Here is a 21,204-nt window from a genome sequence, read left to right as displayed (position 1 = left end):
ACACTGGCCCAGAACATAAAGCCATTGTTGCAAGGAGTTTTGCCATTAAGGGCCTCTGCAATGGTGCCACCCCCCTCCCTATCAGTATGGTCATTTTATTTATTCTTCCTCCATATCAAAGGGTGCTGCTGGATGGGTGTTGACTGCAGAATCAGTGCTCCTCAGGCATGCTTTTTTTATATATAGTGTCCACACAAAGTTAGCATCAAAATACCAGCCCACATTTCCTTCCCCCATTTACTCTCCCCAGGAAAAACCTGGTAAATAAAATAACCATGGTTGTCTATGACCTGTTTGCAAATTAATCCCCAGTCTGGAAACACCCTGAGTCTACAGTTGAATATTATACTTGTCCAACTTTGGCTTATGTGAACAGTTAATTTCCAAGGAACAACCACTCAGTATTTCAACCAAAGCAAAAATCAATGCATTTTTTCTATCTTCTGCATTATCAGGTTACAGTCACTTTCCACGGAGGTTCACTGAACTCCTTAGAAGTCAGTTTCCAAGAATACGAGTCACCTTTTGATGAAGTCTCAAGCAGTTGTTGTCCATCGGCTACCAGCATCATCATGCTTAATGCTCTCTGAAAATGTGCTCTCATTTTTTATACTGCATAACAGCCAACTTGACACCAAGCTATTGGAAAAATTTATATTTTGGAAGAACTCACTACAGAAGGTGACAGAATTCCAAAATCAAGTTACATGAAAATATACATCGCAATTTGTCTTTATACATTAAGTGAGGAAAACCTGCAGGAGATCAAAAGGCAAAGAAATATAAAGAGGGGGGAAAGAGGAAGAAGAGGGAAAGGGAAATAGCATTTGATAGCAAAACCAGAACTCACTTGAAAGCCTACAGCTCTGCATGCTTTTATTTATCCAACTTCAAACCAGGCAAGAAATCAAAAGAAAGCAGTTCATCCTATATTGGGCTAACATACTTAGCTGACCACTTCCAAAACAAATGCTCTCAACCCTTTTGGGAAAGATAACAGGCTCAAGGGTGCTCCACAGCTGTAAAATCTTATTGCTACATCCAAGCCAAGAGATGAGCACAGCTGGGTCATAATGCAAGGGAAGGAACTGCACCTCCTGATGACAGTGCTCAAGTCATCATTAGAATCAAGTAATAGATCTGTGTTGTATTTATGTAATCTGAAAAAAGGTAAGGGGGAAGGGACAGCATTACAAAGGTATTAAACTTTATTAAAGTGAGAGATTTTAATGAATCTTCAATGGCTGAAAAGAAAAAGTTAAAACAGAATTTTTAAATCCTAATTTGTTTTAGACTGACATGCTTCACGAGAAATTTTAGACTCATAGGAAAAACCAGGGAGGGGGGGAGAAGAGAAAAATGGAAAACCTGCTAAAAATCTTTAGAATTTACACGATTCTTATTCTAACTACAAGACAGCATTATTTGGTACAATGTGTATTTGTGGATGTACATGAACAGTATATATTATCCGGATCATGTTGTGCTATGTACACATCTTTACAATTCTTCCTGAAGGTTAAAGCAGTTCCATTAGTTTTCAAAATGCGCAAATCCTTGTTGGCACTTGTTAGGCTCTTTGTCAGCATTAATAACTGGCATGTTTTATTGCAGCCCAGTTCCAGCCAGTGTCTGCCAACTTGGTATAAACAGAAGTCCAGCATTAGGTGGATAGAGTGCAGGAAAAACAGTGCCATGTTCCTCAATTGGAGACCTACAAAGGCAAGAACAAAGAACCATCAGCCAAACTAGATCTAGTCTTTATAGCATCATCAAATGACAGGCTGCAGCAGACCGAAAAAGAAAGTTCTCTGTAGCGAGTGCTTCCAAGATAGGCTGATATGAGAACTCTCAGTACCAGCATCTGAACTGCTGCTCAGAGCCCCAGTTAGGTTTGCTCTAGGGTTGCTTTCCGGAGGCCAGTCCTACAGGGAGCACACAACTAGAATACTAACACATTGAGCATCTTCTGTACTTAAGTATTTTACAGAGATTCAAATGAACTTTAACTGCCATTTCCTAAACTCAAATCTATGGTTTGATCTTCTGCAAGCCCCATTAAAAAAACAAATATGTTGAGGGGCACATCAAGTTGGCAGCATTGCCTTAGTGAAATACATCAGAATGTTCATGTTACAAAAGACCTACACACATCACTGAAAAACCTGTGTTTTCAGCAAAGTTGTATTCAGCCACGCATGTTTTTAGCCACTTCTGACAGGAACAGCTCACTCAAAAAGACTGCTCCATCTACCAACTGAGCGTGTAGGAGAGTCTGTTCTTTACATCAGTGTCCTTTAGGTGCTACTTCCCCGACGTGGGGATCCAGGGCACAGTCCTTCAATGGCTGCGCTCGTTTCTCTCTGGTCGGGGACAGAGGGTGGCGCTTGGGGGGGAATTGTCATCCCGCCACTCCTTGGTGTGTGGTGTGCCTCAGGGTGCAATACTCTCCCCGATGCTTTTTAACATCTTTATGCGCCCCCTTGCCCAGCTTGTCCGGAGTTTTGGGCTGGGCAGCCATCAGTATGCTGATGACACCCAACTCTATTTGTTGATGGACGGCCACCCGGACTCGGCCCCAGACACACTGATCAGATGCTTGGAGGCTGTGGCTGGATGGTTACGTGGGAGCCGGTTGAAGTTAAATCCTTCGAAGACAGAGGTCCTCTGGCTGGGACGGGACGACATGGGACTGAGGGGGCAACTCCCATCTCTTGCGGGGGTGCAATAAGTGCCAGCACCGTCCGTTAAGAGTTTGGGTGTCATCTTTGATACCTCCCTCTCCATGGAGGCGCAGATTGCAGCTATAACAAAGGCGGAATTTTTTCATCTCCGCCAAGCTAAGCAGTTGGCTCCTTACCTCTCTCGCCCTGACCTAGCCACTGTGATCCACGCGACGGTCACCTCCAGACTGGATTATTGTAACTCGCTCTACGTGGGGCTGCCCTTGAGACTGACCCAGAAACTCCAGCGGGTGCAGAATGCCGCAGCGAGACTCCTTACGGGGTCTTCGCTTAGAGATCACATTCATCTGGTGCTATACCAGCTGCACTGGCTCCCGGTGGAGTACAGGATCAGGTTTAAGGTGCTGGTTTTAACCTTCAAAGCCCTATACGGCCTAGGGCCCTCGTACCTACGGGACCGCCTCTCCTGGTATGCCCCACAGAGGAACTTACGATCTTCAAATAAAAACACCTTGAGGGTCCCAGGCCTCAGAGAGGTTAGGTTGGCCTCAACTAGAGCCAGGGCTTTTTCGGCTGCGGCTCCAACCTGGTGGAACGCTCTGTCACAAGAGACAAGGGCCCTGCAGGACTTGACATCTTTCCGCAGGGCCTGCAAGACAGAGCTGTTCCACCTGGCATTTGGTCAGGGCGCAGCCTGACCCCCTCCTCTGGCAATCTTTACAAAACTTTAGTTTATGGTTGCCATCAATTTTGATTTTAATTCATTTTTATAATGTTTTATAATGTCATACTGTTTTAGTGTTGTTAGCCGCCCTGAGCCCGGCTTCGGCTGGGCGGGATATAAATAATTTTTATTATTATTATTATTATTATTATTATTATTATTATTATTATTATTAAATATTTCTGTGAAACTTACAAATTTGTATACTTTGAGCAGGTTGTTGCCCAATTAAAGGCATCTTACTTATTTACAGCAAGAGCAATGGGAACTGAAGTATCAGGGCTTCAGGGCTCACTTGCTGAGACCAAGAACACTATAACCTTAGTTGTCAAACCAACTCAGCTACAATACTAGTATGGTTTCTTTTCCCCTCAGCAGCTACTACAATTAAGCATCCCAAAAGCATCAATAGTAAGTGGGAGTAGCAGTACAATATACTGTGCCAAAATGGTAGTTTGGCAACTCAAACCGTCAGTGGCAATAACATGCCAGCTGCAGAGAGGAAATCTGCCTGCAGTAAAACATTCATTACAGGCAAAAGACACCAGCATTTATATGGCACATGCAGTAGTCCTCTACAATGTGCAATGGGTGGGATTGCTTTTTTGTACAGGCCACACAACTCAGCTAAGATATCCCTGCATTTGGAAGGCTTACTGCCCAATAAGTTTCTCACTGATTGAACAACTGAGAAGCAACCCCCAAACCCAAAATTAGAGATACAAGTGTCCTGTTAAGGGTGTAACCCCATGACCACCCGATACCCAATGGAGTGTTTGAGGGAATCTTGAAAGGGGACTAACTCAGCATTTAATGAAGCCAAGTGCAAAGTTCAACCACTGGGGTGAGGGGCATATCTGCCAACACAGACAAGCAGAAGCCTAGTTACCAAAAACAGCTAGTTCTCATATACATACATCAAAAGCTGCATGTTTAGTTTTCAGCTGGCAACACCAAGATTCTTTGGAAATCATCAGTTGCAGGATTACCATCAGCAGTAACCACAAGTGCTACAGAGACACATACAAGCAACAGAGACTAATGTTTTACCAACTCTGGCACAAATTATTAAGCAAAACATGTTCCATTCATGCAGGATGGCTTAACTTTGGAGTGTACTACTGGAGTTATATTAGGCAAATAGGCTTCTGCTGAAAAGCTGACATTTTCCAGACACGACTACTACTTCTTTTGCTGAGGGCAGGGGTGGGATAAGAGTTATAACTTTACTTATAACCAGGTGTTGCATGGAGATATCAGCAGTGTCCCGTCCTGCTTAGTGTTCCCCACCTGTTCACCGAGCCCCTGACACCAGTACTTTGTCTTTGAGGAAACAAAAAGCTAGAAGGCTGCACTATTCTCAGGTTCTGTAAGTATCTCCAAGTACGCGGGCTAGTCTTGGACATTTATGTGTCTTTTAAACGACTTTTGAAACAGGTTCAGGCCCCAGGTTTGGGACCCAATACCTAAGCCATAGCGTCGTCTGGTTCTGCTCCTTGTACACTCAGCCAGAGCTTGTGGAGCTGCAATTTTTTTTAACCCCACTCTTCCCTCCAAGGAAGGGAAGTGTGACAATACATGGCCCTCTCCCACACCGCCCCTTATTTCCACAGCACAGGAAGCATGTTACCCCAGTAGCTTCTACTTCTGAGCAGGGATTTAGACTGGGTTCGCACAGCGAACTATACCACTTGGGCTCTTGCTAGGATTTTTCAGGGACTGGGGCTATGGACAGTGTTCTATCATGTGTACCAAAACTCCAGTGCTGTATGCAATGTTTAAAACATGTTTGTTTAGCCAAGGCAATTCCGACGTGTAGAAGTTACATGTGTTTTCTTTTCAGTCACAACTGGTTTTTATCACCTTTTGATTATTTTTCATACCTGTTTTTAATTGCTTTAATGTTTTATAATGTTGTAAACTACTTAGAGGGTTCTCCCTCCATCAGTCAGTATATAAATTTTGTTTAAAGAAGAAATGGTGCTCTAATTTCAGTTTCAAGAGCCTTTTGTGACTGGAGTGGGAGAACTGTGGTGTGTGTGTGTAAAATATGAAAATACTACAATATATAAATATAATAAAATAATCTGGCCTGAACATTAAAGAACTATCTCCTAGCAATAAAGGAAAACAAAATCTTATCTGCTGAATAAATGCAGAAGCGAGAGACAGAGGAAATACACACTTGTAGAACGTGAATACTTACCTCACTGCCTTGAGCATTCAACATGTAACAAACACTTTCTGGATTTTCCAATGCAAAATGGAATTTTCCATAACCTTTTTTTTTTTAAAAAAAACCCTACTTACCCTGAAAAAAAGTGAAGCTACTAGCTGCTGAATTAAGTGTCACTCAAAAGCAGTCTCTTGGCTTTTTCTTACACAGCGGGCAACTTTCCTTTTGAATTCTCCATTTCTATCTTCCCTCCATTCTTTCTGTAAATTAAAATCCAAATTTCAAATGATTCTTCAAGCCACCACAAGTAACTTCATTATTTTTTCAGCTTCTCTAAAACCCATGAAGAGTGCTTTAAAATACTTGGCAATAAAAGTAACCAACATTTGTAGTTTAAATACGAAACTTCCATCATTAAAACAAGAGTTTTAATTGGTAGCTTGATGGGTGGTGTCATAGCAAGTGCTATCTGGGATTAGTTTTGTTTTTTTAAAAAGGAGAACTTTTCCATTGATCTTTGATTGACAGTATACAAGCCATTCATTCTGAAGCCTGAATCAGGGTTATATGTATTCTAAGCTAGAAGAATCAACATTCTGTGCCAAATCCTGCATCTTGAGTAAGTTAATCAGATCTGCGTAATCAATCATCCTGCTCTTTCCACTTAGCAAGACATACCAGGATCAAAGCAGAATATTGAAACCACAGTTCCTGAAACACTTCCTTCTACATTTTCAAGTCCAATTTGGCAGTACCAGGAAAAACTCCAAACTCATGGACAATTAGAAACCATATTCCATACTTGTATAAGTTCAGTCAGAGGTTTAAAGGTATGCAGCTCTTTCTGAGACAAAGAACCTAAACAGAAGTGATACTCCACTATATGCAGTGGTGTATCAATCAAGTAGGAACTATTCTCAACCTAAGCACACAAGATGAGCAGGAAAGGGCAGGTACATATAAATAACCAACTGGACAAATATAATGTAATACAGTGGTACCTCCAGTTACGAACGGGATCCATTCCAGAGGCCCGGCCATATCCCGAAAATTTCACAACCAGATGACTGCTACTGCGCACACGCATGGCGCAGCAGAGTGCTTCTGCGCATGCAGCAAACCCACTTCCGGGTTTGCCGCGACCGTAACCCGAAGATTCCATAACCTGGAGGTTACGCAACACGAGGTACCACTGTAAGTGTATTTACTACATACATGCTTGTCATTGAGGGGAAGCTTGTTCACACAGTTAAGCAGCCATATTTGTAATCTTTTTTTCTTATTAAAAAAAATCCAGAGATGATGGTCACCTCTGAATATGGACAGCAAAATAGGGAGAAACTCTTATTACACTTGAAATTATACCATGACCACATTACTTTTGTTCAACTCCTATCCCTTTTATTACTAAAAAGTCATCTTAAGGGGATAAAGCTGCATGCCGTGAAACCATTCCATGGTATTTCAACAGTAATGCTGGGAAGAGATTTATTTACAAGCTGCAAGTCATACCGCTGCATCAACGTTAGCAGGAGAGTCACCGTTGGGATCTGCCAGCATAGAAATTACACTAATCATTATGGTTTCCACAGTATGGATGGGAAGCCAGCGTTCTTCAGGTTTCTCATAGCCATATTTGTCTTCACCAGGTTCATGAAGGATGGAAATACAGACATCACCATTTTTATCAACTACCAAGAAGAAAAAACATAGAATTTCAGAGCCTTTACATCATAGCAGAAGTCCTGTCTTCAGATAACAGTGAAAAGCAAAGTAGTGAGCTGCTGGAGAGTTTTGTCCTCTGCTACGGCTATCAATTCCACCCAACTATTAAGGATAACATTAATAGGAATATTTGTCAGAAACATGGAGTACAAGTGTTAATAGTGAGCAAGATTCAGTCGACTGACAATAGGATTCACAACTAGTTAATATATGGAATTTGCTGCCCAAAGATGTGGTGATGAATGTTAGATAGGGGAGGATAAACCTATCAATGATTATCAGTGATGTTCATGCCCTGTTTGTTGAAGCATGTGTCTGGCTCTTGGGAAGGGCAAGTTGAAACAGATGGACCTTTGGTCTAATCCAGTAGGGCTCTGCTTACATTCACAATATATGGATCCACCAGCTAAACTGGAAACTGCAATTCACCACTGCTAATTATCTTTATCTTCAAATACACCAGTAGAAGTATGCCGTTAGTTGACTATAGCAACTGCTGTGTAATCCGATACACAATTATTTCCATTTTAAAAATGGGGAACAGAGGCTAATACGAAAAAAGGTCCCAGTGAAGGAGGCCCTATTCATTGTTTCACGGTGTGCAGATGTACATCTTACAGTGGAGAGGAAAACAGCTTTCTCCATTGTGGCATCTATCTTGTGGGATGATCTCAAAGTTTCCACTGAAAATTGAAAATGTACTCAAGGCATTTCTCTGACCATAAATACTGGCTCCTGGCACTCCTGGCTTCTGTGGCTGACATTTTAACTTGGTTTTATTTAGTTGTTTTGTTGTGATATTTAGTTGTTTTGTTTGTGGATCACTTTGGAATTTCTTTTCAAAATGAAAGGCATAAAATATGAATTATATTAATAAATGATAACTAAATAATCCAAGGAAACTAAGTTATCCAGAGTCAGATGAGGCTTAAAATTCCAGTTTCCACACTTCAAATTTAAAATACTACCTAATTTTCTATATTAGACTGTATGCAAGCAGTGTACTGAGAGCCTAATCACCCAACTGTCACATGAATGATACCTAACCAATATTTTAATAATTTTATTGCTGCATTTATATCCCACATTTCCTCCAAGGAGATAAAGGTGGTATGCATGTATTTTCACAACAATCTTGAGCGGTAGTTTATATTGTATATCACCTGTGGCCAATATATCATATCTACAGTTAAAGGAAAGAAACAGAAACCAGAAAAAGTATTTTTTCCTGAACCCAAATATTTACATTCCTTCCTAATAATTTCCCATTATCCAAAATTGGGGCTCTCAACTTAGTTCATATTCATTCCAGATGCAAGACAGAACACCACACTTTACACATGACATCAGCGTCTTACCATTTGGATGCCATATTTCTGTGATAAACTTCATTTTTGGCGGCCTGAGTGGATAGTCCTTTGGGAAAGTAAGGTGAGCTTTGAAGACGCCGCCTTCACTGGAAAAAAAGGGAGAATTTTCAGTCATTGCATTTAGAAGTTTCAAGTGATTTAAGTTCACCAGTGCTTTGAATATAAGATCGGGTCCTAGTACAACACTTTGGAGCATTACTAGGAATGGTTATTTATTAAATGGCAGAGCAAGACGTGTATTTCCCCAAGCAATGCCTATTCTGGGGCTTCAGCATCAATTTCCCAGAATATATCTCAGGATTATTATTTATTCCAGGGGTTCTCAAACTTTCTACACCCAGAGTTCACTTGAGACAACTGAAAAATTCTGAGGCTCACCAGTCAGAAAATGGTGGTGGTGCATCAGTGCCTGTCATAAAATGGTTGCAGATGGAAGGCAGAATTTGGCACTATCAGTTGGCAATTACCAATATCTAATCAAACTCTGGAAATTTCTCAGTTCTTTGCCACAGTGTTTTCCTTGGGGCAAGGAGTCCTAAAGCTCACCCTTTCCTCAAACCAAGAATGGGCATTTGCTCTGGAGGTACTGTGACTCACTCTTCTCATTTCAGGGAGAATCTGCTGAACCACAGTATTATGTGAAGACTCTCTTTCATCTTTTCCCCAACCTCTATGCACTTGCCACTCAAAAGTAATTTTTGTATAATTTTATTTTCAAGAATAATATCTAGGTACAGAATAATAAAAATGTCTTCAGCAGTACAGATATTTGCCATTTTTGAGACAGTAAAGGTTATTGCAAAATCTGATGAATGCAATACGTCAAGTAACATAGAACAAATAATTACTCCGCCCAGATAAAAAATCTTTTTTTGTTAGCAATCTACACACCGTGCATCCTCCAGAATAAAACTTCAGCAGAACCTCAAAACTATTTTTTTTACCCACGTCCTGTAACTACTTCTTCCAGTCTATCACATTCAACCTGTACTTTATTCTACCTCCTGCCCCCCAAAAACCCTATTTCAGGTTTCTTACATCTCTCCTCCATGGTCATTTCACATTCACTACGTCCTTCTACAACAACTTTCTTTTCTATTCCCAGTTTTTTTTATTTATTTATTATTAACAAAAAAATACCCCTTTAACTCACTTTCTAATTTCTTTGAGCACCTCATCTGGCCCTTTTCACTCAGAAGAGGGATACCTTCCTACACCCACTTCTCTGTAGTCCAGCCACTTTTACTCAGCATCCAATGAATCACTGGTGCCAGCACAGATCGAACCAAAAGGCTATGACATGGCTATGAAGCAAGGTAGGCAAGCAAGGAGGCACTGTGCAGACTGATAATGGTCTGGGTGGTACCGTGCCATGTTTGCTTTAAAGAAACACTGACAAAGGAAAACTAGACACAGTCCACCAATGCACCAATAGAAGTAAGACCTATCTTTACTTGCCGTACATGAACTAGCTACATATAATAGATTACTGAAATTATATGCTAACACTGCTATATGGCAAGTCTATAATGAACTCTTAAGTCTACCTGAATGTAACAATATTTTCTTTATATGAGCCCTATCAACTGAAAAGGCAAATTTTTAAAATGATTATTCACAACCCTCAGCTATTTGTTCTACTTTGCTTTGCTTTTTTGTTGTTAGGGGTATGTTGGCATTAACAAAGCACAACAACAATAATAAAAAGATTGGGATGGGGTAGAAAGAAGGGAGGAGCATGCCTACAGTACAACTCTATCCCCTGCCTCCCACCTGTCCCAATCTTTGGAATTGTAGTTTAGCTAAAGCACAATAAATTCTGATAGATATCCCTAAGGTAGAAGAGGAAAAGCAGAAAGAGAAGGGGACATGTATATTTAGTTATACTGGAACTATATTGTAGGTATGGATTTGAACACCCACTAGAACAGAAGACATCTGAACACCTTAAGACCATATGCAGATTGAAACTTTCACTAAAGGGGAACAAAAAAAAGCTTTCAGGTTTCTGTGGGTACAGGACTGGCAAACATTTGTTCCAAAGTAAGTGTTGCAGATCCACATACACGTTTCACCATCATATCTATTTAATGAATAAGCCAGCTTGTTGGCTTTGTGCCTAAAATGGCATTTTGTATGAGCCAGGTGTTAACACTAGGACAGATGCCTGAACTTGAACATATTAAATAGGAATAGTGGCAAGACATGCAGTTTCACATAATCAATGCCATTTGCAGCTAGCACCTGTTCAAGAAAGTAGCTTTGTTTTTCTGGCTCTCTTTTACATCAGGAGCACGGCTAGAGAAATATTTTAATTTCCTAGGCAACAGTATCACACTTCTTTCTAGGTGCCCATGCTACCAAACACCAGATATTTTTCCAGGCCTTGCCATTTGTATACCCAGTATTTATTCCAATTAATATGCCAACAAGCAGAAAGTGATTCATCTGCCACCTTCTATTTCACAAATGGTCATAAGCACATAATTCCTCAGAATTTTTCCTTGAGAAGTTACATTTAAAGCTTTAAGGCCCTGTTTTTGTAGCCAAAGACGGAACAAAGACCACCCTAAGCAAACCAAATTATTCAGATCAGAGCATACAATATGGTCCCCAAGATCCTCAGGAGGGGCTCTATTTTGCTGGTTGCACCACCACCTACTCTGCATGGAAAAATGTGTATTTATGATGTACCACTTTTCTTTCATGAACTCAAGTGAATGGCAAGGGTAGTCAGTGTGATGCCCACCAAGCAGTCTCCCATCAAGCACTGGCCAGTCCCAATACCTGCTTAGCTCTAGAAAAGGTGCTGTATTATATGCCTTAAGGTCCTAGGGATGTCTCCCAGCAATTTACACATAGAGTTGAGTATAAATGATGCAAGCTTCAGTGTTTCCTGCCTCCAAACAGCAGGAGGAGCACAACCCACTTGCCCTGTCAAACAACTCTTGACTCCAGCGTAGCACAAGTAGATACTCTCAAACAATGAGCAGAGACCATCATCTTGCAATGGAAGTCCCCAAGCCTCATACATCATGGTGCATGTCGTTTTTACTTGCAAACTGACAGTGCAATCCTAGGCATGTTTACTCAGAAGTAAATCCCACTGTGCTCAACACAGCTTATTTCATAATAAGTATGTTTAAGATTGCCACCTCAATCTGCCTTTTGATGCCTTAGGTACAGTGGTGCCTCGCAAGACGAAATTAATCCGTTCCATGAGGCTCTTCGTATAGCGGTTTTTTCATCTTGCGAAGCAAGCCCATTGACAGCTTAGCGGATTAGCGCTATTAGCGGCTTTTAGTGGATCAGCTGATAAGCTGCTTATCAACGGATCAGCTGATAAGCGGCTTAGCTGCTTAGGGAAAGGGGGGAAAAGGGGGGGGACCCGCAGGAACTCGCAAGACATTTTGTCTTGCGAAGCAAGCCCATAGGGAAATTCGTTTTGCGAAGCGCCTCCAAAACGGAAAACCCTTTCGTCTAGCGGGTTTTCCATCTTGCGAGGTGTTCGTCTTGTGGGGCACCACTGTACCTCCACCTGAGGAATATGGTAATGGCAATTGTCTTCTATACGAGACCCAAAATTAGAATAATATTATGTTAGCCAGCTGCCCTGCTATTGTAGTTGTCAAGACCTTTTCTCTGGTCCTGAGCTTTGCTTATTGGTGCTAGCTGGATACTCGAGTGTTTCGTTTTGGGAAAATGTCTGTTTTATATGTGTACACTTTAGTTCAAGTGATAAAGGAAGATAATTTATTTAGGTCTCAAACTTCATGAACCAAAAAAAGAGAAAAGCTTGCCCTGTTCAAAACATTTATCCTTCACTCATTCCAAAGTCTTAAGGGGAAGCTTGTATCTAGGTCTTGCTATAGTTTTGTTTTCAGTCAGTTATTCATAGTGCAAGTCTGTCCTTGTGCCCTGCAGGGAGACAGATTATCTACATGGAGACTGAAACAAGTAGCTAGTTTTACTTCTTACAAACACAGTATTACAAGTTATCCCCATTAGATTTAGGATAGAATTACTGTAACCCAGGATAATTCAGACTTCAAATACATACATTTTATACCACTATTTAATTCCCCGCTCCATATCAAATCAGTCTTGAGAGGGCAGAAGAAGCTAGTTATCAAAATATTAGATGCTTAAGCAAGCAGGTATTTTAGTTAAACAGCTAGGGATACTTACTACAGTGTATCTGGTGGACCAATAATAAGAACTTCCCATCGATATAGATCATTGTCATCTATTAAACCTGCTGAAAATCCTTCCACTGGGTTTTTGTTGAGCTCTGTTCAAAAAAGAAAAAATATATATACTGTTATAGAAGAGGTAACATTTACATATGTCTTCTGCTTCATTTGTAACAAGCAAACAAATAACTTTCAGAGCTTATCCAAGTGCTCTTTAAGTTAGAACTCAATTGTTCTATGCCACATTCTCAGGGTCCCTAGTTTGCTCCTTATCTCGTAAACACAAAGCTCATATTCAATGATATACCAAATGCCCAACACATAAAGCCATTTCAGAGAAACCAAGTTGCTCATTCCTAGCCATACGGTCCTACTCCCCTGTGAGCCTCCAAACTGACTTGTGGCTAGATTCTTCTTCCCTGAAAGAATGGCTATCTAATTACGTATGCTACAACCAACTATAAATTCCAATAAAACATAGTTTAAAGTATTTTACCTTGTTATTTAGCCAATAAGCCTGCTATGATCACCTGTACAAGCTAGTTGCCCCATGATACATAAAAGCTAGGGGCAAGGGAAAAATTACCCCTTCTGCTTATTCTGGGCCTTCACATCTCTAGTTCCTTCCCTTGGGCAAAAAAATGATGTCTTTTATAATGCAGAATACTCATACCAAACCTGACCATCAACTTCAGTTTGTCATTATTTACTTAGGCTGTAAGTTGGTCTAAAAATGTGTTTACACACTAAAGAAAATTATTGCTTTATTAAGATACAAATAAATCAAGGTTATAGGCTATCCATTAAATCATTTGTGTGAAGAATAAATCCAGATCCCAGTTGCTTTCCAGGTGCTGACTGAGAGCAGCCTAAATTGCTTGTGACCTGCAAAAGAGCACTAGTTACCACGTGAACCCGCCAGGCAACCAAGGTCAGCTTCAAAGGCCCTTCTCCGTATGTCCCCAGCTAGTGAGAGCAAGCCTTTTTTGTGGTAGTGCCTAAACTGTCAAATTAATTCCTCAATATTTCACCAAGTACCTGCCAAGGTAACAAGAGGGTCAAAGTGGATCCTATTCCCTTGCATTTAGCATCCCTTCATTTTATCATGTACTTGTTGTTTTATTATGGTAGTTTGCTGCTTTTATTAACAGCTTGCCACTTCATTTTATGATTTTTAATGCTGTTTTTATGGGTTTTTAATTCATTTCTCTGTCAACCCCCTTGAGGACTTTTGAAAGTCAAAAGGTGGACATGTATTTCTTAAATAAGAAGCTATTAAACTCTTTGTGAGGCCTAGACAACCAGTTACCATTCACCCACAAGTAATGGGTATAGAACAAAGTTTTACAAAGTTTTCATGTTGGTGACACACTTTTTAGTCACACTTTTTATTTGCATCATTTAGCGGCACAGTAATTCAGCTTTACTAGCAAACCAGAGGTTAAACTAACCCCTTTCCAGCCCCAGGAGGAGCATGGGGAGCGTTCGCGCAACACACCTATACACTGCAGCCGACACACTAATGTGACACACAGCTTGGAAAGCTCTGATATAGAATTTACTTTATTTTACACAGCTTCTTTGAAGTGCAGGCAATTTTAAGAAGCCTGTTCAACTGAAGTGCATACCCTAGATCAGGGGTTCCCAAACTTCATTCAGGTAGTCTGAGGCATAGCTGTGGATTTGTGGTTGTTACCAAGAAATCACCAATGAATTGAAGTCAGCAATAATTATTTCCCATAACTGGCACCTGCAGTATCTTCAAACATTTACAGAAATGTTCTTAAGGTTTTGTTAGTGTAAGCATAGTCTTCTGATAAATTCAAACCTTGACTCTGTTGCAATCTAACTTCCCAATCTTACAGTCCAAATACTTGGAAGAAAGTTTAACTGAAAGTATGGGCATGCTAAGGATCTAAATATGCTTGGACAGAAGCAAAAATAAAATAAAATAAAGACTACAAGGCAGAAGCAGCCATCTTCCAGATGTTGATGGGACTACAACTCCCATCATAGCCAATGGGAAGGGATAATCAAAATTTTAGTTCAACAATATCTGGTAGTCACCACATTGGCTGCTCTGTACTAGACGGTCACAAGCCCCAGATACTAGAAACAAACAGAAATTCACACATTACATTACCTAAAAGGTCAAATAAATATGACTGTGGATGTCATTAATATACCTAGAATATATCACTTATGAGCCTTTAAAGTACATCCTGTGTATCACATTGCAATCCTTAAGAGCCACCCTATAAGGTAAGTCAGTAGTACTGCAGTATGGGAAGCTGGAAAAAATGTGGCTTGATATACAATAATGCAAACTGGGGACTTCCCAATTTGTCTTACATCCTGATCAACATTCTGTCTGTCCCTGGTGATTTGCAGAAGGCACAGCAAGAGTTGAATTCTGTTGCAGCACTCTTCCAAGCCTTACTTTTTCCATACACTGATAAAATTCACTTGTCTCATTTCAATACACTTTTAAAGTGTTGCCCCCCTAGTAGAGAACACAAAATCTACCCATAGTAGGAACAGCTGATTGTTTTCTCGCAAATCTTTTAAACAGATTGTACAGGAAACTTGATTCAAGGTTTGCAGGATGACATAATTTGACACAGTTGTGGTAAAGGGCAAAAGCAGAGTAGGCCGTGGACTTAACTGGATGCCACAACCATGTTTCAGGTTGAAAAAAAATAGTAACTATCATGGGGTCACAGAGTCGAACACGACTAAGACAACAACAAAAACTGATGCAACGGACATGGTCCAAACCACAGAGGAAGAACTATGTGCATCTCCACTAAGGTTAGCAAACAGAAGAAACAAGTTAGTTTGCATAAAGCATTTCCCTAGTTATGCTCTATTTTTTTGTTTTTCAACTGATGTTAAGAATGACCCACAGAGGGAGACAGCACTCTTGTATTTAGCAACAGCTTTAATCCCTTGGCTCCTTTGGTTTTTCTACAGTAAAGTTGCAGACTTTTGAAGTTACTCTATCTTTAATGCAGTGTTTTGAACCAAGCACAAAGTCTGTTTTACTGAAATGCCACTGTAAAGTAAATCTCAAGACCTTGTCTTCTGTGCTGTCCTCTTGTGACAAGGTTATGGCCTGAAATGGAAATCTGACTCATTCTACTCCAAGAGTGCTTTGATTTGGTAGACCAAGATGGCAGTGCCAAGAATTTAAAAAACCAAGTAAACAGTTTTGACTGTGCCATGGATCAGCAATCCAGTTTATAGCACAAGCTGGGATTTACAATAACTTCCACAACCAAGTCCAGGGTTATAAGCCAAAAAGGAAACCGTGGCTGGGATATGGCTTTAGTTCAAAACTGTTATGAGCAAGCAGCACTCCATCACTGGTTTACAGGGAGAGAGCCCTCTATACAAATCCAAGTGAATCAAATCGGTACAAGTCAACAAAAATGACTAAGCAGGAAGAGCCCTATGGCTAAAGGAGCAACTATGTATGGTATATCAACTTTTCAACTTCCGTTGGTGGTTGCAGCCTGCCATTTCAAAGGAACCTGTCTGCCACAGCACTCTGAACACCAAGGAAACAAAGAAGTCAGGGCTTTCCTGAATAGCCTGTAAATGTGCAAGCTAATAGGATCATAGAATTGTAAGTCGCCTTGAGCCCATCAGGGAAAAAGGCAGGGTATAAATAAATTTAACAACAACAGAGTTTGAAGGGACCCATAGGGGCATCTAGTTCCACCCTCTTCAGTGTAGGACTTGCAACTAAATAATCCCTGACAGATGGCCATCCAAGCTCTGTTTAAAAATTAGATCAATTATCTCATCAACTGTTCAACTTTAGTATTTTGTTTCTGGTGCTGTGTCTAACTTAAATTGTCAATTCAACAGGGCCTGTCTATATATTTTATGCAGCACCTAGTTTTTAAGTGCTATAAATATAAGCTGAGAAAACCAATACCTACAACTATTGATTTCAGGGAGATTTATTATTACATAGAAAAGAATACCAATAAACCATCACATATAAAACAATAGAAAAGCACAGTGCTGATGAGAGATGGGGTGGAAACTGTTGCTAAGATCACTTGGTTGTTTCAGTCTGCTGACTTGCCTGTATTCTTTGTTTACATAGAAGATTTTAATTTTTGTCCTTATTGGACTTTAGCTTTGTTTGCTTTATGATGGAGATGCTATTTTGTTATTTACTGAACTTGTTTTTATGGATTCTGTATTTTTTCTATATTATTTTATCCATATATTTCTATATTGTTGTTGTTATTGTCCCCTGCTCTGGAACTGAAAATATTCAATGAAGAGCAGGTTATAAATACTTAAATGATTAAAAATAATTTAAATTAAATTAAAACCAGCCAACAACTGAAATTGTGGCATTCAACTTCATAGTGGAGGCACCTAGGAAATATATAAATACAGTGGTACCTCAGGTTAAGAACTTAATTCGCTCCAGAGGTCCATTCTTAACCTGAAACTGTTCTTAACCTGAAGCACCACTTTAGCTAATGTGACCTCCCGTTGCCGCCATGCTGCCGGAGCACAATTTCTATTCTCATCCTGAAGCAAAGTTCTTAACCCGAGGTACTATTTCTGGGTTAGCGGAGTCTGTAACCTGAAGCGTCTGTTACCTGAGGTAACAGTGAAAAAGGTATGGTGAAAAAGGTGAGGTATGGTGAAAAAGGTGAAGGGCTCCATGAAAAATGATTTTGGCAATCCCACCCGCCATTGAACCCAATGAGTTCTGACTATAAGTGATTTTGGCTTTAGACGCAATACCCCCATGTAAGTTGTGGGCCTAATGTACTTGCCTGTTAAGCCCTAATGGTTTGAAATTCAACACCAACACCCTGAACTAGATTTGGAAACAGTGCAGCTATCAGCAAGGCTCATTTAATGCTGGTGAGATACACTACAATATGTGGTCCTAGTTAGCAATCTAGTTGCTTTATTTTATACTATGGTAACTTCAGTTTCTGATCAATATTCAAAAGAAAGCCCCACATATAACACACTGCAACAATCCAAATGAGGGTTTACCAGAAACTATGCCTGAACTATCCCTGCTTAGGAAAGGCTACAACTTCTGCACCAACCTAGGCTTGTAAAAGATGCACAACATCAGTAAGGCCTCCACTGGGGCTCCAATGGCAGCGATGCAGCTAGGAGAACCTTAGAGATGTGCACCTGACCTATCAGGCAAGTCCAGCCCCATCCATAACAGGTTAAACACCTTATCATTATAAACCAACAAAACTCCTACACAGCAGTACACAGCTTTGCTTCCTCATTCCTTGAATTTGTAACCAAAGCTTAGATCAGTATTCTAGTATTGCATTGTCCCAAGTGAACTAAACTACTGCAACATGCAAAATCGTATGCTACCTACTGGTTTCTTTGGACGCTAACATTCTACTTTAATCCAGACCCAGTGCTCAGTAACATGGTTGCAAGAGGGCTGTTCCCCTCTGGCCACTGTAGGCTTTGCAAGGCAATAAAGCAACAAGAATGCTGAGGAAAGGTCCTTTTTACATCACTATACTCCCAGCACCTCCACAACGTTCTTTATAAAGAGTTCCAAAACCCAGCAGCAGTTGATACCATCTGTCCGCTAAGGCCTCAACAACTCAAGGAACATCCTATTCAAGGAAGAGAAGATAAGCTTTAGTGAGAACTTCAGCGATTCCCAATTAGTTAATTGGGACCCCTGTTTTTCAGGGGTCTGAAAGTATTGTGGACCCTTTTTCTCCCCAAAAGCCAACACACAGACCACCTACTTTTGCAAATTTTGATATCTCTATGGTAGTTTTGTTATGTGAATAGTCCCAATGACCCCCTGGGTGGGTTACACAGACCCCTGGTGTCTGTGGGCCACCAATTGGGAACCACTGATCTAGAACATTTTGTTACCTAATTCTACTATGCAAACAGCTTTAACATCATATCTATAGATCTGTTTCAAGACACTGGCAACTACAGACACAGGAATATTTGCTTTCTCAAATTTCCACCAGATGTTTAAAATCTCCACTTTACTGCAATGTCAGTGCCTACCATCACCTCTTTTTCCAAGACTTCCAAGGTGTCCAATGACATTGGAAGGCTGTCTTACCACTTTTCACTATAGCTTGTAGCTATCAAAAAGGTGGCTCCCTTAAAAAATAAACAATTCCAGACTTCTGGAATACTGTATTGAAAGTCCTGCTTCCATTTATCTTTATATTACTGCTATTTAACAAGATCTACAGAATTGCTAGTATCTGGTATATCTTAGCATATTATTTCAATTTATTTATTACGAATAAAGCCCCTTATTATTTAAGCACTAAGGTATACAAGCAGTAACCATGTCCCTCCATTTAATTAATCAATTGCTTCCCATAAAAGCATCCCAAAACATTTATCACAGTAAACATGTACTTTGGGTTTAATGATACACTAGATAAGCTGGAGATCACCAGCAAACCAGCTATGTTTGAGCTGAGGAAATTCAGTAGTGATGCTGAATACACAAACTAGTCATCAGTTATCAGATGAGGGCCACTGAAAAGCACAGGAATCAAGCTGCAAAAAAGCTGGTTTGGGGTGCAGCTATTTGGATCTACATGAGCAACAATGTTAAACTGATCCAAATTTGACATACTAATGCTTACTTGCCAGGAAGGCTGATTTAGGAAGATGAAGAACTACAGCTTTGTAAGAGATTAGACAACTGTACACCTGTTTCAGAATGGATTAAGTTTTCCATTAAGAACAAGTGGCCATACAAGTTATTCTTACCTGTAACACAAAAATGGGAAGGTGGAACCCACTGCATAATGCCAGTGTACGGTTACAGAACCAAAGATTTAAAACTGTAGTATAGAGTGAAAGTAACGTAAACATTTTGCTAAAGTTTCTGAAGAATGTGAAATTGCTTCAATTTATTTTATGGGAAGCAACAAATAAATGAAATTTAAATAAACAAGATTGTCCCTTCAACATTCTGCACCCCTTAGTGCTACAGTACTTTTTGGTGCCAGGTATACCATTTACAACATTAGAAATTTTGTCTATAAATTCATAACTAGCTGTGGCAAAGTCTTCAAACCAAATAGAAGGAATAAAAAAGTAAATCTTTTCAAAACAGTCAGCATAAAACTGGGAACAGCAGCTTTAGTTCAGGTTCGAACTAGGGAACATAGGATGATCAGCTGCTATAAAGCTATACAGAGTCAAGCCATTAGTTCACATAGCTCAGTACTTTCTACACCATGGGTTGGCAAACTAAGGCCCACAGGCCGGATCAGGACCAACTGCCTTCTGGATCCGGCCCGCGGACAGACCAGGAATCGCCGCATGGATCGCCAGTGCATGTGTTCTTTCCCTCTCCCTCACATGGCGGTGGCGGTGCCTCCTCCTCTCTCCCTCCTCCTGGCTTCTCCCCGCCCTGCCTAGAGGAGGAAGGGGGCTGGGCTTTGTTGGTGCCAGCAGCAGCAGAGCTTGAGCAGCTGCCATTTTAAGCAGCCCCTCGCCGGAGCCCTTTGGTGCACCGCTCATCTTCCCGCCCCCGCTGCCAGCCCCTGCTGCTCGCAAGACACAGGTAAGCAGCCACCAGGGCTCGTCCGGTGCTGTGGAGAAGGGAGGGGCGAGTCATGGGGGTGCATGGCTTATAGTCCAGCCACCCAGAAGGTATGAGGGACAGGGGACCAGCCCCCTGCTGAAAAGGTTTGCTGACCCCTGGTCTACACTGACTAAACAATAGCTCTCCAGAGTTTTTGGCATGACTCTTTCCTAGCCATACTTGGAAACACCAGGGATGAAACCTGGGATCTTCTGCTTCTAAGGCATCTGCTCTTCTGAGCTACAGCCCTCCCCTTGAATTCAGGATGTAGTTGCTATCCTTATCTGGCCCCAAGCCATTTTTTTCTGGCCACCCAAGACACCATAAATTCTGGCAGCATCAGCAATTTTTTTTAAAAAAGTAAAGTAGACACAGGCAGAGCCCAGCACCTTGATGAGAATGGAAATTGTCCCCAATCCTGGACATCAGAGTAATTATTTGATGACTGAAGTAAAAGTACTGAGTCACCCCACCTTCAAGTAAGTTATGGGGAGAGAATATGTTCCTGTGTGTGCAGTTTGACCACACAAACTTTGCTCACACCCGTATCTGGCATGCAGCCCTGAAGTGTGAATATGACCCTTGGGTCAAAAAAGATGAGTTACCTCTCATTTAAGGAACTGGATGAGCTTTTTTAGGGTTCCAATACTTGCAGCAAAACTGTAACAGGTTCATGGACCAAACAGAAGCCATTTTCCTGCTTTCAGTTGCACCATGTTGCATTGTGCCCTT

General features: G+C 40.7%; 1 protein-coding gene across 2 annotated transcripts in view; it reads right to left on the bottom strand.

Moving 5' to 3' along the window:
- Positions 1-640: 640 nt before the first annotated feature.
- UBE2G1 (ubiquitin conjugating enzyme E2 G1) overlaps positions 641-21,204 on the bottom strand; it is a 33,752-nt gene continuing 13,188 nt past the window's right edge. For both annotated transcript variants that reach the window (XM_079955925.1, XM_079955924.1), the window contains exons 2-6: positions 12,868-12,970; positions 8,668-8,765; positions 7,097-7,275; positions 5,719-5,844; positions 641-1,714 (exon numbers count right to left, since the gene is read on the bottom strand). In XM_079955925.1, the coding sequence (XP_079812051.1) occupies positions 5,758-5,844; positions 7,097-7,275; positions 8,668-8,765; positions 12,868-12,970 (467 nt within the window). In that variant the 3' untranslated portion in view covers positions 641-1,714; positions 5,719-5,757. The remainder of the gene's footprint in view (positions 1,715-5,718; positions 5,845-7,096; positions 7,276-8,667; positions 8,766-12,867; positions 12,971-21,204) is intronic.

Source organism: Podarcis cretensis (assembly GCF_951804945.1).
Source record: "Podarcis cretensis genome assembly, chromosome: 15".
Taxonomy (NCBI): domain Eukaryota; kingdom Metazoa; phylum Chordata; class Lepidosauria; order Squamata; family Lacertidae; genus Podarcis; species Podarcis cretensis.
Note: the sequence above shows the minus strand (reverse complement) of the source record. Positions and strands in the feature narration are given on the sequence as shown.